Genomic DNA, 24756 nt, shown 5'->3' with positions numbered 1-24756 from the left:
AATAAAAATGTAATTTAATTTTATGCAGTAAGTAGAGTTTTGTATTTATATAAAATTTATGTAGATTTAAATTAAAAATATAAAAAAATAAAAATGTAATTTAATTTTATGCAGTAAGTAGAGTTTTGTATTTACATAAAAGTTGAACGGTTTCGATAAACTTTGGCCAGTAGCAGCGGGCACGATTTTAAATCTAAGAGCGGTTCATTAGGAATCGCTCTCTAAAATGAAGTTAGGAGAGCGGTTCTATTTGAACCGCTCTCTAAAATAGATTTATGAGAGCGGTTTTAAGATAACCACTCTAAGAAGTCATATTTCAAAAATTAATTACTTTCGTCAGCCGTTCTAACGAAAAATTGATTCACGTGAAATTGTTTCATATTTGTTATAAAATAATAAATTGTTTTTTAATTTACAATATTATAATAAATTTGCCCATGATTTATCTTAACAGTCTTACTTAAATAAACTTGAGAAATAACAGTAAATATTTTAAATTTAGAAATCATTTTCTTAAAATATATGTATCTGCATAATATTTGCAGTTATACATACATACACACACATATATATATATATATAATATGCATTAAAAAAATTATAAAATTATGATTATTAATATTTTCTTATTAATATTGTTAATTTTTTTTTATTTTTTAATTCTCTAACAATTATCCAAACATAAGTAATTTTTTAAATATAAATATATAAATGTAATACATTATTCAAATTTAAAATTTTAAAATACAAAAAAAAATTAATTAAATTCTCTCTGTTTTTTTTCTATATTTTATATATTCTTATTTAGAATATAAAAATTATATATATATATATATATATATATATATATAATTCTAATTTTTTATTTTATTTTCTTTTGTCTTCTACCGGCCATGTTTGTAGTGTTTTTACCGAAGAAAGGACACATTCTTCAACCGTCACTCACTCACGCACGCAGCGCAACAGAGAAAATGGGCTGGCCAGCAATCCGACTCTGCTCTGCTCTGTCAGGTGTAGGGGAAGGACAACATATACGTACATACAAGAGGAAGCTTTCCATTTTCTTTCTCGACCATTCCAATACTCTGTTTTTCTGCGTAAGAGAGGAGCTTTACTCTGTTTTTCTGCGTAAGAGAAGAGCTCAACATGCCATTCACCGCCACTCTGGGAGCTGGGTTGAACGTGATAAATTTACTTCAGTGCTTGATAAATTCACTTCAACCATTGCTTACGTTAATTCAACCATTGCTTCAAATTGAACCATTCGATCCTAACAAATGGTGGTACAGGTATACAAATGACTTAATATTACATTATATTATATATTACATGTGTTTACAAATTACGTTTATTATATATTACATGTATTTACAAATTACGTGTAGGTATGGATGGGAAAGTTTTATCTATAGTAGGAGTTTACGTTGGATGGATAGTCCCCGTCATTATCACGTTCCATGAGGAGCGTTATCCTTGGTTAAAGTGGACCAACGGTTTTGTTGGAGGATTCCTTTACCTGGATGTAATGATTAAATTTAACACAGCATACATGGACAAAAACACCCGTTTGTTAGTTTTCCATCGTCGCATGGTTGTTCTTACTTATCTGAAATCTTGGTTTTTTTTCGACTTCATCTCTGCCTCTGCTGCTGTTACTAGCGCCTCTGTACCAGTAATGTATATTGGGGTTTATATATTTTACATGTTTTCTTCCGTGAGTCAGTTGAGAAGAGTTAATCTACATATCTTCAGGTAACATTCAATTCTTTACTTAAATTATATATATAATTTTATTTTTAATTATATATTATTAAAGGATATTACTGTCATATTACATATAATTTTATTATTAAAGGATATTACTGTCATATTACATATAATTTTATTTTTAATTATATATTATTAAAGGATATTACTGTCATGTTACACAGGCTCCAGACAAACACTGTTTTTGATTATGGCTGGCTTCAACTGATCAAACTTTTACACGTAAGTTCTTTAGTTTAAATTTATTAGGTATACTTGCAACCCAATATTAATGCTGAATTTTTTTTTTTCACAGATTACATACTTTGTAGTGCACTTAAATGCATGTTTATTTTATCGTATTGTTGCCAAATTTCACGATCCAATTAGAATATGGATGAGAGTGTCAAATCATGAAGGTTTCGCAACAAGATATGTAGCAGCAATTTATTGGTCATTGTCTACTCTAACCACAGTTGGTTACGAAGACATACATCCAACAAATAGAGAAGAAATGGTGTTTTTGTAGTCTGTTTATGCTTTTTAATATTGTATTTACTACGTACATCGTTGGTGGCATGAGCATATTGTTTCATTACGGTCAAACTCGAAAACTTGTAAGTAAAATATTCATTTGTTACAATAATCGTTTTGAATAACTTAACTGTGTTGTATTTTTATATTAAACAAATTAGTTTTCTTGTTAACTCTCAGAGACGTGCGATGGAAAAAATTACAAGATTTACTTGTATCAACAATGTAGAAGATAATGTATCACGTCCCATGATCCAACATTTAGATTTAAAATACAAGGGATTGGAGTTCCAAGGAATCGTTAATTCATTTCCAAGAACACTCAGAACCAGTGTTTTAGCACGCCGGTTCGAAGAGACGATGAACACTGTTTACTTATTTGAAGGAATGTCCCTAGACTTGATTTTTCCGTCGGTAATTATAAAATTTCATCTCATCTTATGATTTATAATTTAGATTTTTTTATATCAGTTTCAATTTTATTAATTACTGTTTAAATTATATTTACAAGGTCTTCTCGAGGTTGAAAGTTGAGTCTTTTCCACCGCAAGAAGATATAATACTACGTAATGAGATGCCTGAGACCTTCTTCATACTAGTCGATGGTGATGTGGTAGGTTTGGTTCGTTGAGATGCTTGAAGCCTTTTTTATATAATATCAAATTTTGATGTGTTCATGCACTCTTAAGTTTGGTTTGTTATGAGGATTTCTTTTAAATTCTAAATTGTTTGTCAGGAAATTGTGATAACCCAAGCTAATGGAACTAAAACAACCGTGACAGAAACCATAGCTCCTGGTTACATTTGTGGCGATATTGGTGTGTTGTTGAACAGGCTGCAGCCTTTTACTATTAGAACAACGGTAACGACCACTTTATTGAAGGTAAAGAGTAAACGTTTCTTAAAATTCATTCAATCCTACTTGGAAGATGCAGAGGTAAATGCAATGATGAATAATTTTTTTAAGGTAAGAATGAGAGCCAAGAGTAGATATAGTCCACTCACATGTTATATGTCATAAGTTTTTAAACTGATTTGGTTTCCATGTAACAGAACTTATCAGCAAGGGAAACCATAAAGGAAAGTATACTGGATATGGATGGAAAGTTAACTTGTGGTAAGATGGACCTACCGTTGAGTCTTTGTTGTGCTGCATCTATGGGATATGATTCATTATTAGAACAATTGCTGAAATGGGGCTGGGATAAAGATAAATTGGACGAGAGAGGAGACACAGCTTTAGTAAGTAAAATACCTTATCTTTTGAATTCTCTATTCTTTTTAACCAAGTTGATTAATTAGTTTGAAAAATCAGAATGCAGCAGCCTCAAAAGGAAACATGAATTGTGTCAGTACTTTGTTGACACACGGAGCTGATCCGAACCTCAGAGGTAATTTGGTTGGATCACAGCAAAACTATTCTGATTATTTATTGTACCTTTATTCTCGTTACTTCTGATTATTAATTTGCATACAGATGCTCATGGTAACGTACCCTTGTGGGGAGCTCTGATGGGTGGACATGCACTTGTGCAAGAACTCTTGTCTAGTGCCGGAGCTAACTTGCAAAATGGTGACCTCGGTCAATATAAAGAAAATGCAAGTGGAAATAGAAATTTGTTGATAGCCATAGCTGCTGAGATTAGCCGTAGACATAGTTATGACAATTCTAATCTTGCAGATCAATGAAAATTTTATTTGTGACTTTAAAAATTACATATTTGCATGGCTGATAGTTTACATGTAAAGAAATGTTGTTAAGAAAATATATTGAGTATGCTTTGACTGATGTCTATGGTGGTTGTGTATCATTGTTAGAGGCTCTAACAAGTTTATTAGCAACTCTTCACCCCTTATTTAAACTACAAACGAAGATACATTCAGCAAGCTATGAGAATAAATATTTGATTTTTGTCAATACACCTGTATTCTTGAATGTTAATATGATTTTTTTGGAAGGTACATCCATCAAACATTATTTTTCTCACCTTCTAGAGCAGAAATTATCTTATTTGGCTGCACATGAAAGAAGATAAATCAGAGAAGGTGATCCATTATCACATATATATATATATATATATGAAGTCATAAACACTACATGAACAGTAAAACAGTTGTGTGACTGGGATGAAAGAACATGTTTTACATTTCTAAAACAGACATTGTACCTTTCTGAGAGAGTTCATTTGCTTTTTCATGTGGAAAATCGTCAATAATGTGGCTGTTTAAATTACTTTGCATAGAGAAAGATTTATGAATGTCATCGTTGAGATTCCTCTTTTGCCATTCTGCTTTAGCTGTCATTGAAGTTCCTTTCTGCTGTCAAATATCATTGACAATATAAACACACGTGACACGTAAAGCAAGAGAAGAATAGAAACAAATATGTTAATGCTACTTAATTTTTATAAATTATATGACTCCAAACCTATGAAGTGCATACTTTGATTCAAGAGGTAGAACCACCGACATAAAGGTAATGATTCCAAACAGAATGACTAAATATACGATTCATAAATATATAATTCAGAATTTTTTCATATCAAGCATTGAAGACTACTCGGTAATTAATTTGAAGCAGAAAAGTCATTTTTATTCATTCTTACTTCTTTGGTGTTGTAGAGGATCAACCCAATCAAATGATGTAAGAGAGTAAACCACTACATTAATCCAGATCAAAGGATAAGATGAAAAAAGAGAGCAAAAATTACCAAAAGAATTTTTTGGTTACATATGTTCAGTTTAGGAACAATTAATGGCCCAACTGTTAACCATGTCCAAAGAGAGGTAATAAATAACCACTTACCGACTGAATTGACCATGAATCCCTTGTTTGTAATTTTCCAGGCAAAAAATATACAGAAAAGAGAAATTTCTCAGAGGCTTGAATGTATCAATGGCTACACTTTGAGCGAAATCTTCAATAGGAAGATCTGTAAATTTAACAATATTAGAGAGCGGTTCATCATACCTCTATTTTAGAGAGCGGTTCAAATAGAACCGCTCTCATAACTCCATTTTAGAGAGCGGTTCCTAATCAACCGCTCTTAGATTTAAAATCGCTGTTACTGGCGAAAGTTTATCGAAACCGTTCAACTTTTATTTAAATACAAAACTCTACTTACTGCATAAAATTAAATTACATTTTTATTTTTTTATATTTCTAATTTAAATCTACATAAACTTTATATAAATACAAAACTCTAATTACTGGCATAAAATTAAATTGTATTTTTTTTTTCATTTTTCTAATTTAAATTTACATATATTACATTTAGTTTTTAATCATATAAATAATATTACGTTTTTAAAAGTAAAAAATTTTATTATTTACATACAAATTGTATACATACATTTCATATAAATTATGATTACTGCATTTAAAATTTTACAATTTTAAAATTTTACTTCAATATAGGTGTAAAAATTATTTATTACAATCAAACTAAGTATAAATTATTATATTTAGTTTTATATAATTATTTTATTTAACTCAATTTTTATTATTCTGTATTTTAATAAATATCTATAATAATTCCTGTAAACAAATTTTATAAATCTTAATTATCTTCTTAACAATTAATTATAATTTTATATTTTAATTAACTATATCACATTTCATTTTTTCTAAAAACATATTAATCTATATATAAATAAATAAAAAACTATTTAAATTTTAAATTCCTTTTACTAACCTTTAATAAACTTTCAGCAAATTCTTCACTCACCCCCACTTAATAAAAATGTAATTTAATTTTATGCAGTAAGTAGAGTTTTATATTTAAATAAAAGTTGAACGATTTCGCTAACTACAGGGCGAAATAAACTTTCGCCAGTAGCAGCGCGAATCATCTCAGATGTTGCCACATGTATCAAAATCTTTCGCCAGTAGCAGCGCGAATCATCTCAGATGTTGCCACATGTATCAAAATCTCCTCAGCCGTCATTTTAAATCTAAGAGAGCGGTTCCGGCAGGACCTCTCTAATATGTACTTCTGAAAGCGGTTAATATGGAATCGCTCACTAAAATGACTTTTGAAAGCAGTTCAAATGGAACCGCTCTCTAATATTGAAATTTCAAAGCGGTTCATAAGGAACCGCTCTCTAAAATAGAGTTATGAGAGTGGTTTTAAGGTAACCGCTCTAAGAAGTCATATTTCATATTTCGTAAATAAATTTAAAAATTAATTACTTTCGCCAGCTGTTATGGCAAAAAATTAATTCACGTGGCGAAAAAAACTCCAGATTATAAAATTATTTCAGATTTGTTATAAAATAATAAATTGTTTTTTTAATTTACAATATTATAATAAATTTGCCAATGAAATTAGCTACCAAAATATTATAGCATTTACGCTTCATTGATGAAAGTTCAGTGAGGAATAGTATTGCATTTGTTGCTGGGGTAACCTCCTTGCTGTGAAGAAGCTCAATAAGACATTTTCTGTCAACACTTATTGCTATCTGATTGCTATCTGATACATGCAACCAGAGTCTGCTTGAATACAATTTAGCAAGAGTAACACCACGTGTGATTTTTCTTCCACATTTCCCTGTTCAAAGCTCCTAAAAAGAAATGGAAGAACTCGATGAGATGCTTAGCAAAAGTTGATTTCTCCCCTTCTTTCAAAGAAGAGACAAGACTCTCTAAATTGAAAATGGAAGTCTCATCCCTCACTTTCAAATTAAGCTCCTTTGAATTATCCACTGTTTGAGAAGAAAGATCCAGAAAGTAATCAACTTGTTCTAACTTCCAATTATGAATCAAACGCTTCAAAATAAGGTTGGTAAATGGCTTGGCCACACACCCCAAAGTATTTCCTGTTACTGGGCATGTTCTGTTTTCCTTTTCAAACCATGATTTAGTGGCTTCTCTTTTAAAGATTTGACCAGTCTCTATGGTGACTAACCCTCAAAGAGTTTTCCAGCAAGACGACAAATAAATTCCCAACATGTGTAATCTTTCTGTCAAGAAAGAAAAGACATGAAATTGCTTATGCTACCTGCATTATTTGCCTATGGTTACTGATGCATCTGTTAATTTATTTGATTTGGAGGTCTAGCCATATCTCACCTGAGGCGCCTATGTTAGTGCTTCAATTCTTTATTGGATGGGTTACAGTTACTACGGTTGGAGCTTCTATTTTTTTATATAAGAAAAGTCCTCATAAAGTTGATTATGATATATTCATTGTGTACTTGGTCCGTATTTCTTGTGTTATTGTTTCTTGCATTTGCAGAATTTGAAAGGGCTGAGAATGAGAGGGAGTCATCACAGAATGCATTAGAGTTGGCGTTGGCAAATGTAAGGTTGCGGTTGGCAGAGATAAGGGCTCAAAGTGAGATCGAAAGGCTTGAGGAAGAGTGGGAAAGAAGAGCAGCATTGTTAGCAAGGGCTCGGAATGAAAGGGAAAGAGAAGCACGGATAAGGCGCCGGAATGAGAGGGAAAGATCACATAATCAAAGAGCAACACAGCTAGCAAGTGTAATCTTCACACATGAGTGCTAGATTTGTGTTGTAATAAATTTGCCTGAGGTTTGGTTTTTAATGTTTTGTTTAAAGCACCCTTGGTGGCAGTCATGGAATACCTAAAGTACATTATAAAGGGAGACAAGGAGAATATTACGTAATGGTATGATCCACACAACAACCATTGTATTTTCTCATTGCCAACTTAACCATTAAACTTTTCTTTGGGGTATACATGCAGGTTATGGACATGCTTGGTCCAAGCTTGTGGGACGTATGGAATTCCTCAAGCCAGGCGTGAGTATTAGCTAACCTGTATAGTTGTATCTGGCTATCTGCTATTTTGTTATAGGTCTTGTGTTTTAAAACAAGGGCTATTGTGATTGATTTTGTGTGTTTATAAGCTCTCTTTGTTAAGGTGTATGTTGAAGTTAGGTTATTCCAATTTTAGTTTCATTTTCTTCCACATGCATAGTTAATTAAATATACTAGAAAACTGGAGAGAAAAAAGTTAGAGTTGCAATAGTTGTAGATGATTGATTGTACTAAATTCTTTGTGGTGTCAACCTTTGGTTTTCTTTTCTCCATGAAGTTTGGTGAGCAAATACTGATTTCCTTTTTTGATGTAAATGATTACATCAGTGAATACTTATTAAACTTAACTTAAATCCATTATATCTATTAATGACGTATAAGATGCATAGTTTTTTCCTTCAAAGTTGTATTTATGCCTTCTACTGCATTACTTCTGGGTGTGTCACTTTTTTTTAGCTTTTCCTTTTCTGCAGTGATTACTTTATTCCTTGTTTTTCCTTTGAAATTCTGATATTGCTTGTCTTTTGACTGCATAGGATGTCTGCGGAAATGGTTGCATGTATTGCTGTTGAGTCCCTGTCAATCCTGGAGAAGATGCACTCAAGAGGGTATGCTATTTGCAAAACATATTTTATATTCAATCTTTTTCTTCTGGATTTTTCATAACTTGAGTGAGTTGTAATTTCTTATATTGATTTAGTTTGAATTTTTTGGTTTCTGAACATGATATTCTGGTTCCCATCGTTCATCATAGATATGTGCATGGAGATGTAAAACCAGAGAACTTTTTATGTCAGCCAGCGACACCACAAGAGAAGAAATTGTTTCATGTAGACCTTGGATTAGGTTAGTAGTTTGAATTCAAGGATGACAAGTTTCATTTGTATTTTCACTCTGCTTTTTTACCTTTCTTATGTAAGCATTGTTTTGCAGCAACAAAGTGGAGAGACAGCTCCAGTGGGCAGCACGTTGATTATGATCAACGCCCTGATATGTTTAGGTCACCTTTTTCCTTCTTTTCCTCATTGTTTTTCTCTTAAATGCTACTGGTTGCTATTATCTTTTACACTCCTTTTTTATTATTATGTTTTTTTTTTCTTTGTATTTCATTGGTATCATTCTTCATGAGGCTTATTTTCTAAATTTTTTTAGAGGGACTGTTCGATATGCCAGTGTTCATGCACATTTGGGAAGAACTGCTAGTAGAAGGGATGATCTTGAATCTCTTGCATATACACTCATCTTCCTTCATAAAGGCCGGTTACCTTGGCAAGGTTATCAGGTATATACATATTTTATATTATCATCATGTACTGCCTCCATTATGAGATAAGTGTCATTTTAGCATATTTTTTTTCCAAACTGTCTATTTTTTACAGTGCCAGGTAAACACATTACCTTTTTCCAACTTTGTCCTTCTCCCTCTAAACTAGTGCTCGGTAAATATTCTTTGTTCAAGAAATGAAGTATTAATTATTAATGACATATACACTCTATAGAAAAGAATAATTTAGTCATATGGTCATGTTCTTACGAATTTTGGATTTACTTAATCCTCCTGTTCGGATGCTTACTATGGTGATTGAATTTCTCGACATATTGTTTTAATCTGATATTATCTTTGTTTTAGGGTGATAACAAATCCTTTCTTGGTTGCAAAAAGAAGATGGGGCAGCCCTGAAAGTAAGGGCTGAGATTGAAAGGGCTCGGAATGAAAGGGAAAAAGAAGCACTGGTAGGATCGAAGTCTGAGAGGGAAAGACGTAGAGAAGCACGGTTTCGTATTGAGAGGTCAGGTAATCAAAGAGCAACAGCAAATGTGTTAGGGCCTCGGAATGAGAGGGAAAGATCACATGATCAAATAGCAACAGGGTCAGCAAGTGTAAGGGCTGGTCATGAGAGAGGAGGATCACATAATCAAATAGCACCACGGTTAGCAAATGTGTTAGGGCCTCAGAATGAGAGGAAAGATCACATAATCAAAGAGCAACACAGCTGCTAGCAAGTGTAATGCACCTACAATCTTCACACATGATTGCGCCATTTGCATGCAACATTTCCAGAATGGAGAGTCCATTCAACCTTCTGGACTCATGACATATCAATAATACATGTTCAACGCCTGTGCGTATCTTTCCCTTTGTTCTGACGTGAACCGCCATCACATTCTCCGGTGTTTCAACGCAACTTGCTCACTGTAAATTGGCAAAGTAATTATTAGCAATTGCTATTAACTTGATAATTACATTACAAGTTTCTCATGTTCTTAGTTTCACAATTAGGCATTGTGCAATTTTTACGATAATTATTACGGTCTCAATTATGACTAATTATAGTTACACTAACACGTATAAGGTGCAGCCTTCTTCGAACTTGACGCAGCCTTCCTAATTATGATACTTCATAAAAAACAAACAAACAAAATAGTGTAACCCTTAGCCAATCCCTTTCAAGATAACAGTGAAATATTGAGATTTGAATTGCAAAAATGAGATAAACTTGTATTCAACAACAAAAAACTTAAAATTTCAAATATTAGTATCATCCTGCTCAAAATAATTAGAAGCTATTTATTTAGTTATAGAGAGTAAATTAATGAATGTAACTTTTTATCTGAGTTACAGAAAATTGCATTCATAATTATTAGATCGTTAATTAATAAAAAATTAAAAAAGTATACCAAAAGAAAAAAAAAAGGATTTTTATTATTTAAAAAAATATGACGTAGCCTTATGCTCGAAATTGTGATGATTTATTAACAACACATCAATCTCCACATTCGTTCATCAGAAAGCGAGAAACAACAAACAAAAAAAATAGTGTAACCCTTTGCCGTTTCCTTTCAAGATAATAGTGATATTGAGATTTGAATTGAAAAAAATGAGATAAACTCATTTTCAACAACAGCAAACAAACTTAAGATTTCAAATATTACTTATTAAAAGCTAGTTATTTATTAATTTATATAATAGAGTAAACAAAATAATGTAACTTTTTATATCTTAGTTACAGATATTTGCATTCATAATTAATCGATCACAATTGATTAATAAATAATGAAAAAGTCAACCAAAAGAGAAAAAAAGAGACTTTTTATTAATTAAAAAAATAACAAATAAAATTCAGGGAAAACACCAAAAATACCGCATCAAGAAAGTCCTTCGTCCACTTGAATTTCAAATTTCCTAACTTTCCGTAATTTAGTTACAGTTAAAATAGTTTCAAACATGCAAAACCTCGTCTTGGCCATTCATTAAGAATGGGTTGTTTACATGAGTTAATTAACTACTCTCGTTTGAACACACTGGTTAAGATCCTAGTCCTTCGTTAATTACACTATTTAAATTAATTAATATAGAAAAAAGTTATAATTTAGCGTTATGAAAAACAAGTGTTTGTGGCAACATACCTAGTTTTGACAGGAAAAATAGGTGTGTGAGGTTTGAGGTAATAAGGTTGGTGGGTCCAGAAAAGAAAGAGTTAAACTTGCATGCAAAATTGTTTGCATGAGAGCTTAGATTGAGAAAACTCGTGGCATCTTTTTGAGCTAAAAAGTTTCAACCTAAATGACAAGAAGTTTCAACGGGGAAGGACTATTGGCGTTTGTAATTGCTGCTTCTTGCTCTTCGCCTTCACCAGAATTTGACACAATTCCTGAAGAGTTCACTACATCTGTCACCAAGTTTCGCAAAAGGTTACACCAATATTTTGTATTTTTCACATCCTCTTTTAAAAATTTCTCGTTCACTATCTGCTCCTATTGAAGTTTCGTTCTTTTGTTCGTGCATGTTTGGGCACCAAGGCTTTGTGTCAATTGTTTAAAAAAGTAATGCTATAACAGAACGCCAATGACGTATAAATAAGCCAACACCATTTGTTTCGTTTCCATAAGTAAATATTTATATTAGATATCTTCTCATGACATTTGCGTATAACATGAATTGAAAATAATACAACTTCACGTATGGATTTTCTTATATTGTAAATTTGTTTGCAAAGTGATGCTATAGCATAACATTCATGCTTTCTGTCTCTCTCTCACTCTCTGTGTCATTATCTATATCAATAATGGTTTTAAACAGAGTTTTACGTGTCGCAGATGGAACTAGGAATCGCCAATTCACACACCGTCGAGTCCTTGAATGTTGAAGCGGTTGAGGTCAGTTATTCTTAGTAGACGATGGCAAACATAGTGAAAGGGGCTCTCTGTGTTACTGTTAAATAGAAAAACAATTTGACAGTTTAATATTTTATCACTGATTTTTTGTTGTCTTGTCGTGCCATAAGATCAATTGAGTCACTCATACAAATACAAGCATCTTATTTGTGTGAGCTTGCACTTAAGCTTGTTAAGATTTAGTCAAATTCTACACCTGTTGCACTCATCAAACGTAGACAACATACAATCAAAACTTGTTATTTTCTTTATCTATGACTATGAACAATAATGTGCTTGATATACCAAAAATATAATAAGCAGGTGAGAGAAGGAAATGGTAGCGACAGAAAAGAGGTAGCCACAAATGATGAGAAGAGTGGAGGAGGGTGGAACACCGCAATGATTTTGCTAGGTACTAAACGAATGATCAACAATCTCCTCAACATTTATTTTTGAAATAATAATAAGTTGAAGTGTGGATTGGAACATAGATGCATGAAACAGGGTGTTATTTAATATTGTTGTGAAAAATGGATGCAGGAAATCAAGCACTAGCTACACTAGCATTCTTTGGAGTTGGAGTGAACTTGGTTCTGTTTCTGATCCGAGTGTTGGATCAAGACAGTGCTGAGGCTGCTAATAATGTGAGCAAGTGGACAGGAACTGTTTACATATTCTCACTCATTGGAGCCTTCCTCAGTGATTCTTACTGGGGTCGATATTTAACATGTTCCATATTTCAGCTCATTTTTGTTCTGGTATTCTATTCATACTATTCTATTCTATTAAATTTGATGGCATTAGAAGATGCATGTTGAAAGACATTTCAATTTCATTGAACAGGGTTTGGGGCTGTTGTCGCTGACATCTTGGCGGTTTTTGCTCAAACCACATGGTTGTGGCAATGAGAAAACAAAATGCATGGAACCATCCTCAGTGGGTGTTGGGATTTTCTACTTGTCCATATATCTGGTGGCTTTTGGATATGGAGGACACCAACCCACCTTAGCAACCTTCGGTGCAGATCAATTTGATGAGAAGAACGAAAAACATAGGAATTCAAGAGAAGCCTTTTTCAGCTATTTTTACTTTGCACTCAATGTTGGATCTCTGTTCTCCAACACAATATTAGTGTACTACGAGGATTCGGGGATGTGGACGATGGGGTTCTTGGTTTCTCTAGGATCTGCTGTAATTGCCTTAGTTTCATTCTTATCAGGATGTAAGAAGTATAGATATGTAAAGCCATGTGGGAATCCGGTTGTGAGGGTAGCCCAAGTGTTTGTGGCCACTGCTAGGAAGTGGAAGGTTCATCCTGCCAAGGAAGGCCTTCTTTTTGAGGTTGATGGTCCTGAATCTGCCATCAAAGGAAGCAGAAAGATTCGGCACACCCAAAATTTTCGGTAACACAAACAAATCTTTCTATGTCATGTCATGATTTGGATTAGAACTGAGTAAAACAGCTATATGATTTTGATTAAAACAATATCTGATATTCTTGTTGTGTTTTAATTTTTGTTGATGTTGAGCAGATTCATGGACAAGGCAGCAACAAAAACAGAGAAAGATGCAAATGATCTTGAGGATCATTGGCGGCTTTGCACTGTAACTCAAGTTGAGGAAGCAAAATGCGTGTTGAAAATGCTACCAGTTTGGCTATGCACTATTATCTATTCTGTTGTGTTTACACAAATGGCTTCTCTTTTCGTTGAGCAAGGAGATGTGATGAACAACAAGATTGGAAATTTTCACTTGCCAGCAGCCAGCATGTCAGTGTTTGATATCTGCAGTGTCCTTTTATGCACAGGAATTTATCGCCAAATCCTTGTTCCAGTGGTAGGAAGATTTAGTGGCAATCCAAGAGGACTAACTGAGCTTCAAAGAATGGGAGTTGGCCTAATTATTGGAATGTTAGCTATGCTTGCAGCTGGTGCTACAGAGTTTGAAAGACTCAAACGGGTTAAACCTGGGGAGAAGACTAGTTCTTTGACTATATTTTGGCAAATCCCACAATATGTTCTGGTTGGTGCTTCAGAAGTTTTCATGTATGTGGGTCAATTGGAGTTCTTTAATGGACAAGCCCCAGATGGCATAAAAAGCTTTGGGAGCTCCCTTTGCATGGCTTCAATTTCTCTTGGAAACTATGTGAGTAGCGTGTTGGTGTACATGGTGATGGGAATCACTGCAAGGGGAGGGAGAGCAGGGTGGATTCCCAATAACTTGAATATGGGGCACATGGATAGATTTTTCTTCCTCCTTGCAGTGCTAACTGCTCTTGACTTTGTGCTCTACTTGTTCTGTGCTAGGTGGTACAAGAGCATCAACCTTGAAGACAGTGAGAAGGGAAGCCAAGAGAAAGATGAAATGGTTGATAAAGTTTGACTGAGAGCTTTAGGTGTTTTTGAATTTTTCTTTTCTTTCTTTCTAAGCATTTGGCCTTTCGGGTGATTGCGTGACCAGCACAATTGGAGAAAATTGAAAAATATTGATGGGTGATTGCTTTCTTGATAACATGGCAGTTTTGGTTTGGTGTTATGCTAGTCTTTGTATCACTGAAAATGCTTTAGTGAATTTAAATGAATTAGTAGGAATTCTTTGTTTATATTTATTGATTCTGAATTTTGAAGCATGCCTGCTTGTGAGAAAGGATCAAATTTATCCATTTACTCGTTAGGCTTTTTGACATCCAATGTTCAGGACTTGGCTCTGACATTGGGACAGGAATCGTGTTAAAGGACGAGGAATGATATTATCTGAATTAGAATTGGTTTTACATTTTCAATTTTCATTTTAATAAATAGAATCACATAAAATTGAACTTAAAAATGATTATTTTCATTTTCTGTAAACATTGATGGATTGAAGTGGCTGCATCTCAATTCTGAGGGAGCATTTTTTAAATACAACAAACAACAACCTTCAGTTTTTGTGGTTTAGAAAGGCACGTTTCGACTAATTTTAAAAATTAATTACCATCTTGATGGTATATTATTTAGTATGGGGTATTGTATTTGCAGTAAAACAGTTTAAAGTAGTTAATAGTTACACGGATGGAATGCAACAACAAAGCAAAGAAGTTTGGTGTGATTAGTCAGTTGATTTCTAGAAATTGCCAACTTTCTAAGTAATTCAATATTTCTCTTTTTTGTTAGTGTGCTTGTCTAACCGGGATGCATTGGTTATTAGTTGCACATGTAACCATAAATCAAACCATGTTAGCCAAATAATCAGTTACACACTCATTGGAAGATTCACTCATCATTTTTCACATCATAACCTTTTGGAAACTTTAAATCTTAGACAATGACACAAATCCTGCGGTTATTCACCCTGATAAAACATAAATAATTTAATGAAATCAATTTACATTTTTTTACTAGACAAGAATGTACAATGTTGAAGTATTTGCTTTTTCTAGAACTCAATCTAGGCTGGGGCTTTTCATATCTTAGAAGCATAATTTTCTAAAATGTGAAATTGGATACCATCAAGATTGGAACTCTAGAAGTAAGGAGACAAAGATATGTTTTCTAATTACTACAGATTCTCCCTAGACACAATTTCATGTAGCTGCTTTGCTGTCCATGTTACATCAACAAGTCCATGAAGAAGGGGAGAAATATCCTCTGCCATAGTCTTCAAAAGCGTTCTGCATTCTGTAACAAAAAATTTACAAGGTACTAAACAACACGACATAATCTTAATGCAGTCGCATGTTCATATGCACCATCCTTTTGAATATATTTCACACAGTATGTCCTGATCACTCCTGTTGGATTCCCCGATTCCAGAATTAGTTATCTAACTAAAAACAGGGCAACGATTAATTCTTTTCAAAGAAATTGGAAAATGGAGAAAGAGGGTCTCTAAAACAAACTTGCTTAATATTATCTTACGTAGATGATTCTCAAAAAACTAGTTAAGAAAAATGCAGTTTAAAATATTAATGTCTTGCTCAAAGGTTCTAGAAGAACAACTTCATGAAATATCATTATGTATTTCAGAGAAATGTCGTTTTCATTATTATAAAGAAGAAATAGGTTACTAGATTTAAGATATACAAAACCTATGGATATTTTCAATTCAAGGTGCCAGAAGCAGAAGGTTGGCAAAAGTTGTTAGTATTAATAACTAATAAGAACGGTTTTTCTAGTGTGTGCGCAAGGGCACATGTTAAATAGTTAAAAATAGAAACTTTTCATTGGAAATGAAAACATTATCTCCTCAAAATTATAAAAATCATTCAATACATACTTTTTATGGTAATTTGAAGCATTCCAAAAATGGCAGTATATTTAACAAAAATACAAAAGGTAAACCAAAAATGCAGAAGGTGCCGAACCTGCTATTTTACTGAAATTAAGCAAAGAAATAGAAGCAAGAGTCTTGAGTTCAAGTTCTCCATTTTTCAGGATTCCTTTCAACTGAGAGATGATGGCTAAGAAGGCGGGAAGATGCAATCCAGCACTAAATAGCATAGATAATGAAGAGCTCAACCATGTGACAGTCATTAGACACGCCGTCACCAACTCTAGGTGCTTAGAATCTAAACATCTGGACATGGTTTTCAAAAATGGGCTTTCTCCATCACCAATCAATGACTCTAACAAGTTCATTAGCAACTCTTCACCCCTTTTTTCTTCATCTTCCTATGATTTTAATTAAATTATCAGCAAAATACATTCAATGACTCATGCAAGCTACAACAATTTCGTTATGTGCAATGATAAACATTTGAATTTTGTCAAGACACCTAGATTCTTGAGTGTCAATATGATTTTTTTGGGAAAAAAATAAATAAATCTAGTTGATGTTTGTTCACATGGTACATCTGATTAAAGGATTTGTTTGATCTATATTTTTTGAAGATAAGTATCTTACTTTTTGTAAAAGAAATGTATTTTACATGTCAAGAGGTTGTATCCAGAGTACACAAGAATAACTAATTATGCTTCGGTAGATTAAAAGTTAACAATCAACCAAGAAACATACGATTGTGAAAATTTAGATACAAAGTACTGAGAAATGACGAAACTTGGTAATGGACTGATAATTATTGCATTGATACAAAAACCTTGCCCCAGAAGACCTTGGATCAATTATGTTTCTTTCCTACAAATGGCCTATATCACCAAGGCTACTCTTTCCTTTCAGAGAGTTAAATTTTTCATTTGACCAGCTACTGAGCTTGACACAACACAGTTCACTTCATAAATCCAAAATACTGAGAACCACCATATACACTTTACTAGTCTATGCACACAAATGAAAAACCATTGTAACCTTAGTTGTGGCATCGGTCCTAACAAAGAAGTAGGTGCAATTTGATATTATAAAAGTAAATGTGTGGCAAAATAGCTTTCATTTAACATTATCATTCAATGAGAAAGTCCTTAAGAGATGACAAAGTCCCCAGTAAAGAAAACTTACATGTGAAATGGTTACACCTGATTGTTGAACCTCCTCTTCATGGCCTGGAGGTTTCACTTCTAAGCTCTCATTATTATACCCTGCTTGTTTTAAGATGCTAACCTTGGTTGGTATCTTTCCAGTGGAAGAAAAATGTCCACTCAAGATTAAAAGTGCTCTGCAACACTTTTCCCTGACCTTTTCATCATTTAAGCTGGCATCAAGTGCCACTGCAATTGCATTCACTGCCACCTCTCTGTATACACTAAACTTTTGAGGCTCAACCTGCAGTCCAAATTTGTTCTAGTCAAGAAGAGTGTGAGGCAGAAGCTGAATTTCATTTACCTTTAATTTAAATAAAAATTTATTTACGAAAGAGATCAAAAGAGTGCTCAACGTTGGAGAAAACAATGCAAGCATTTGGTCTTTAAATATTATACAGACAGTTACATATGACAAATCTACAGAATATGTTAATCTATTTCCACTGAAAAGCAAAGGTTAATAATGAAGCAAATTACTAGATTTTATTTAAGGTTATCATATTATATAAAAAATCTTAATATACATACAAGCAATTATTAAGCGTAGTAAATAAGAAGTGCATAGACTTAAACTGCTAATGTTATGGTTTCAAGATGTTCAAATGCAGCAGCATCCTTTAGATTCATTGAAATGAGACGATTTGGCTAATATTAATTGTATGTCACATGTAATTATAGGAGTCATTTTATATGTTAAAGCTCATTCTAAAGTAAGCAATTACCAACTACAATTATATATGCCAATATTTAGAGGTAAGAAACTACACATAAAAAATTGTTCATTACTGTCGTAATCTAACTTCTAGAATTAATTTAATACAAAAAATATGTTGAACTAAGGGGAGTTTTGACAATTGTGTATCACAAGATTCCTACAGTTAACTTGGTAGACAGGAAAATGTCTCTAAAGTAGGATTCACTTTAGAGGGTACAATTGCATAGTTATAACCTTCGGAAACCAGCTGTTCAGATTGTGTCATTAAGATAAAATGTGTGTTATATAACAAGTTAAGAAATTATAAAATTTTAACCATTGAATTTTCTATGAAAGGTTATAATTCCTCACCCCTCCAAAGTGCATCTGTTACTTTAGAGGAGCCATTTGTTAGGTCTGTCAGATTAACTCATCTCCCCTTCATGTTAGGCCAAATGAGACTATTTCTAATGATGATAAAAGAAAATTGACATGAAATGATTATATTGTGAAAACCGAGGTTACTTTTTCAACATTACTTGAGCATACCAGCAGATCGAAGTGTAACAACAGGACAGCAATTAGGGGCTTGTCTAATGGAGAAGAATTCTCAAGATACATGAGTAGAATATGCATTGTGTTAAACATTGTTTCACCCACCAAGTCACTTATGAATGAAGTAACATCCTTTCTCCTGCACAAAAAAGTAGTCAAGTAAATAATAATTCAAGAGGACTATATTAGTTGTCCTTGTAACAATTTTTTTTCTGAAAAATTATAATATCCAAAATTTGCAGATAAACAACTGACCGAAATGGTTTCTACTGGTCATGAAAAACCATAATAGAATCTGTTTATTAACTACTTCAGCTATTAGATCATTCTGTTTAATGCATGAGTTGTATCTCTAACTTATTTTGTGCAGGTAACTGATAATGTTGGATAGCATGTCTATGACGAGTAAGGAAAATACTTAAAAGTTGATGAACAAAGGATGATTTTTCAAAAAAATTTGACCTATATGTTGTACTAGGCTATAAATCAAACTTATGAAATTGACTACCAAAATTTGATAGCATTCACCTCTTCATTGATAAAAGTTCAGTAAGGAATAGTATTGCATTTGTTGCGGGGGTAACCTCCTTGCTATGAAGAAGCTCAAGAAGACATTTTCTGTCAACACTTCTTGCTATCTGATACATGCAACCAGAGTCTGCTTGAATACAATTTAGCAAGAGTGACACCACGTGTGATTTTTCTTCCACATTTCCGTGTTCAAACCTCCTAAAAAGAAATGGAAGAACTCCTAAAGAGATGAGATGCTTAGCATAAGTTGATTTCTCCTCTTCTTTCAAAGAAGAGACAAGACTCTCTAACTTGAAACTGGCAGCCTCATCCCTCGCTCTAAACTCAAGCTCCTTTGAATTATCCACTGTTTGAGAAGCAAGATACAGAAGGTAATCAAATTGTTCTGACTTCCAATTATCAATCAAACGCTTCAAAATAAGGTTGGTAAATGGCATGGCCACACATTCCAAAGTATTTCCTGTTACTGGGCATGTTCTGTTTCCCTTTTCAAACCATGATTTAATGGCTTCTCTTTCAAAGGTTTGACCAGTCTCTATGGTGACTGGTTCCTCAAAGAGTTTTCCAGTAAGAGGACAAATAAATTCATCCGGAATGTTTGCAAAATATAGTCCTGCACCAGTTTTTTAATGCACAGCCTTTAGGAAATACAATTTTAATAGAATATGCTACCCGATGGAAGGTACATCAATCAAACACTATTTTTCTCACCTTCAAAAGCAGAAATTATCTTATTTGGCTGCACATGAAAGATGAGAAATCAGAGAAGGTGATCCATGATCACACATATATATATATGAAGTCATAAACACTACATGAACAGTGAAACAGTAGTGTGACTGGGATGAAAGAACACGTTTTACATTCCTAAAACAGACATTGTACCTTTCTGAAAGAAACTTCAATTGCTTTTTCATGTGGAAGATCGTCAATGATGTGGCTGTTTAAATTACTTTGCATAGAGAAAGAGTTATGAATGTCATTGTTGAGATTCCTCTTTTGCCATTCTTCTTTAGCTGTTATTGAAGTTCCTTTCTGCTGTCAAATATCATTGACAATATAAACATAAGTGACATGTAGAACAAGAGAAGAATAGAAACAAATATGTTAATGCTACTTAATTTTTATAAATTATATGACTCCAAACCTATAAAGTGCATAATTTGATTCAAGAGGTAGAACACCACCAACGTAAAGGTAATGATTCCAAACAAAATGACTAAATATACAATTCATAAATATATAATTCAGAATTTTTTCATATCAAGTATTGAAGAGACTCATGGTAATTAATTTGAAGCAGAAAAGTCATTTTTATTCATTCTTACTTCTTTGATGTTGTAGAGGATCAATCCAATCAAATGATGTAAAAGAGTAAACCACTGTAGTAATCCAGGTCAAAGGATAAGATGAAAAGGGAGAGCGAAAATTACCGAAAGAATTTTTTGGTAACATTATGTTCAGTTTAGGAACAATTAATGACCCAACTGTTAAACCATGTCGAAAGAGAGGTAATAAATAACCACTTACTGACTTAATTAACCATGCATCCCTTGTTTGTAATTATCCAGGCAAAAAATATACAGAAAAGAGAAACTTCTTACAGGCTTGAATGTATCAATGGCTACACGTTGTGCGAAACCTTCAATATCTTGATCTGTAAATTTAACAGTTTCAGACTCATAAGTTAATGTCTGTTTAACAATAGTAGAACCATAAGAACCTCTCACACAGTTTTCTAGGTTGTCATCATCCTTAATATCTTTGACATGATGAACTCCAGATTTTCTCGAGCTGCCAAACACAGAATTATACAGTTTCTTGCTGATCATTGACTGTGGTGAGAATGGGTCAATGGAGCTAGCAGACTCAGGAGAATGATCAAGTGAACTTCCATCATGACTTCCTTTGACAGAAACTGATGGAATTCCAATTGAAGGAATAGGTGGAGATTCTACTCCTTCAGTGAGCCAATCTTTGTAGTATAAAGCAAATATATGAGTTCCAGAATCCAAATGTTCATTATACACTTTTTGAAGAAGTTTTAGCTTTCTTGTTTTGGTTGGTGCATCTACTAGAACCTCTGCTTCCCTGTCGTACCATGCCTTCAAATGAGAAAATTGTGGAGAAAATAGATGCTCCCACAGTTCAGCCATCAATATAGTCCGTGCCTGAAAAGGTGAATCACAAAACACTTGCAAGAGATGCTTTGCTGAGACCCTATTTTTTCTCTGCATCATGTATATCACACTGAGATAAAGATGAGCACACGCTGACAACTTATAATTTGGGATCCCACATGTGCACTCATACTTCAAATCATTTAAACTCAAACCTGTAATAATGCTAAGCTTCATTGTGGTTCTTTTCAAATACGCAGCGGATATAGGTTCCTCAGCAGTTTGCTCAATGGTCTCAATTGCTTGCTCAAGACTTGCTATGACTTTGGTCTCACTAATGTTCTCTTCTTCCAGTTCAATAAAATTCAAGGAGGAGAAACATTTGTGACGCAATGTAGACCGAAAATCCTCATCTTTTAGAAAATGCTTTATGTATCCATTTAGAATGGAAACAACTGCTTGGACAGCAACGTCATCAAGAGCAAGACTAGAGGCTGCTTGCATAGCATGATCACTATTTTTATTCCTGATGCAATCTTCAAAGCCTTTGCTATTAGATCTAGTGTACGAGTCCTCCTGTGGTTTTACATTTTTTCTGGTTTCACTTGAGTGTCTAAGCATATGTACACTGGACTTCTTTTCTTTTCCTCTTTTTGCATTAGACTCTTCTTCTGAATGAGCTTCTTTAACTCTTCTAGCTTCTTGCTCAATCACCTCATTAATCTCAACCACCTCAAATCCTTTGCCTGAATTTGTATCACAAGAAGATTTCTTTTCGGTTTCATTCTTCAACCGTTCATCCATTTTGTCTCTCAGGAAAAGATTGTCCCTTGACCTCTGCTTCTTAGCAGTAAGATTGTCACCTTTTAACTCTCCACTTGTAATCTGATATCGTGAGGCATCAGATTTTGTTCTCTGTGTTTTAATTCTTTCGCCCGATACACAATATCTTCCTTCCAAAGAGTAAAGAGGGTCACTTGAAGCGCCATAGTGGAAGGAGGATCTAGACCTTGTCACTCTTCTTCCTTTGAACCCTTCCTCTGCAAGAAGCTCCTCCAAAGATGAAGCCATTTATATGGCTTCCCAAAGGTTAATCCTAGTTGAAAGTGAATTGATTTCAAAAGTTGTATGCAACTCCTCCTGCAGGCAAAGATCAGAAAGGTTCAAAGTAGAAAACCAGATGAGAAGTAAGAAAGAAAAATGAATGATGACAACAATCCTGATATAAGTTTAAGTTGAGCATGTTGCCATATGCAGTTATGTGCTTGTAAATCAGAGTAACAGACAGTTTACCTGAGTTTTTGCCTCGTTGATTATGGTTTAAACGCCACAAGAATCAAATTTGTTCAACAAACATCTCCAACTGAGTGGTTCAGTCTTTTTTAGACAAATGAAACAATATCAGGAAAGAGACAAAAGGAGAATGATAGAGACGTTGATGGGTGAAAGGCCATGATATATATATATAAATATTAAGAAAGTTTATGAAGCTGATTTAACAAACCGAAAATGAAGTTAAGAAGAACAATTGGCATTGGCAACAAGGTAAATGCAGTGGACAAGTGAAAGGAGACAAATGAAAGAAGGAGAAGACTTTGGACATTTGCAAAACATGTTTCAGATTTGAATGTTTCAAAGACGGTAAACATTGTCGTTTCCTTCATCAATAGTTTCTGTATTTTGTATTTGCAGCCTTGCAGGCTTTAGAATATAAAAGCTATATTCATATTAATTTATGCTAATAGGAATTAGGAAACAGCATTTCTCTAGTAATAATGGAATGGTACTAACCGCTAACTGTCTTCAACTGCCACCTTTTTCTCACTGGTCCCACCAAACTGGCTTTCCACATTGTCTAGGTTACACGTGGAAATATCATGTCCATTGTCCAGTCTCAAACCATAAAAAATAAAAATAATCAAATTGCTAGTTGGTAGAGTATACGGAAGACGAATACGATGCAAGACCGGCGTCAATAAGTATAAAATAATCTTTATCAAATACGCAAAGCAATAAAATTTTCTCTCAAAATAAAATTTTTTTAAAATGACTTTTTTTCACTTTCTTCTTACATTTATCTCTTTTTCAATTGGTTAAAAAATAATGTGAGATTATTAGTTTTTTTTTACAGATACAAATATAAAGTTTAATGAGATTCTTTGACCCTTTTCACTTTTTAAATTTAAATTATCGTTAATTAATCTTGATAGATAATTTGTCAGTATTGAATTTTAAATGATAGTACTTTTAAAAGTTTTATTAAATAGGAGCACTTTTAGAAGTTTGTTCTCATTTTATCATGCCAAAAATCTTTTTCAACATCAAGCATTTGTAATTTTACTTCAACATTAATTAAAATTTTAAACTTTTCATAATTTTTTTTTAATTTAAAATTTTATCTTTATTTAATTTATTTGTTGCAGTAAATTATTTATTAATTATAATATTTTATTTTAAAAATAATTTAATTTAAAAATAATCATGCAGCATATTTATTTAATTATTTTTAAAATTATTTTTATTTAATAATTCTGTACAGAGCAAAGTGCACAAAAAAATACTAATTTTTAATATAAAGTTAAGTGTTAAAGCCTTAAAGGCAAGGGTTATTGGCATAAAACATGAAATAAGCAAGAATAGAAATACAAGAAATTTAAATTTGTTTTACTCAGTTCCACAAGATGTTTCAACTCTTTCTTTTATTGTACTCGAAACGCTTTGATCTAGCAAGACATTGATAATACCAAATATGAGCAAGACAAAAAAATAGTTGCACAAAAAGAAATGTACAAAATAAAACATTTAAGTTTTTATTGGTAGTCATTGCTATTCAAGAGTAAAAAGAGAGTCGATGTTGAAACTATTTGAAAAAACGAACTGTCACTGTTATTTGTTGTTTTTAATAAACAATTTAAAAGCATGTTTGAGTTATGTTCTTAAAAAGGATAAAGCAAAAGACAAACGTTTAATCCCTAATCTAAGAACCAACCTACTAACTTAGACCCTTTATAAACCAAACCGAAAATTTCCCTTTAGAATCAGGTCAACTCAACTAGGCCTGTGACACGCTCTCCCCGAGTCCATGATGCCTCAGCTGCCTTTACCTTCAAGAATAGGGGTTGAGTTTGAGGAAGATTGGGAATGAATGTAAGAGCAGGAAAAGACTATCCTATCCCAATT

General features: G+C 33.1%; 3 protein-coding genes and 1 pseudogene across 3 annotated transcripts; 3 read left to right on the top strand and 1 right to left on the bottom strand.

The window, feature by feature from the left end:
• Positions 1-971: 971 nt before the first annotated feature.
• On the top strand, positions 972-3969 carry LOC113862609 (potassium channel AKT1-like). Its single transcript, XM_027495685.1, has 7 exons — positions 972-1182; positions 1386-1672; positions 2792-2902; positions 3017-3217; positions 3334-3522; positions 3596-3671; positions 3758-3969. The coding sequence occupies exons 1-7, from the start codon at positions 972-974 to the stop codon at positions 3967-3969; spliced, it is 1287 nt and encodes a 428-aa protein (XP_027351486.1).
• A 2742-nt stretch (positions 3970-6711) lies between these two features.
• On the top strand, positions 6712-10389 carry LOC113860713 (casein kinase 1-like protein HD16). The gene is made up of 8 exons (XM_027493210.1): positions 6712-7063; positions 7521-7913; positions 7992-8047; positions 8602-8673; positions 8820-8911; positions 8999-9065; positions 9218-9347; positions 9696-10389. Exons 2-8 carry the CDS (start codon positions 7911-7913, stop codon positions 9744-9746), a joined length of 471 nt encoding a protein of 156 aa, XP_027349011.1. The 5' UTR covers positions 6712-7063; positions 7521-7910; the 3' UTR covers positions 9747-10389.
• A 1241-nt stretch (positions 10390-11630) lies between these two features.
• On the top strand, positions 11631-14605 carry LOC113862608 (annotated as a pseudogene).
• A 1155-nt stretch (positions 14606-15760) lies between these two features.
• On the bottom strand, positions 15761-22647 carry LOC113860709 (putative E3 ubiquitin-protein ligase LIN). Its single transcript, XM_027493204.1, has 8 exons — positions 21061-22647; positions 20342-20494; positions 20168-20195; positions 19454-20069; positions 18920-19064; positions 17654-17917; positions 16566-16872; positions 15761-15879 (listed from the first exon to the last, which is right to left on the bottom strand). Exons 1-8 carry the CDS (start codon positions 22645-22647, stop codon positions 15761-15763), a joined length of 3219 nt encoding a protein of 1072 aa, XP_027349005.1.
• Positions 22648-24756: the final 2109 nt, after the last annotated feature.

The sequence above is a fragment of the Abrus precatorius genome, unplaced genomic scaffold, assembly GCF_003935025.1.
Source record: "Abrus precatorius isolate BTA unplaced genomic scaffold, Abrus_2018 Scaffold3, whole genome shotgun sequence".
Lineage (NCBI taxonomy): Eukaryota > Viridiplantae > Streptophyta > Magnoliopsida > Fabales > Fabaceae > Abrus > Abrus precatorius.
Note: the sequence above shows the minus strand (reverse complement) of the source record. Positions and strands in the feature narration are given on the sequence as shown.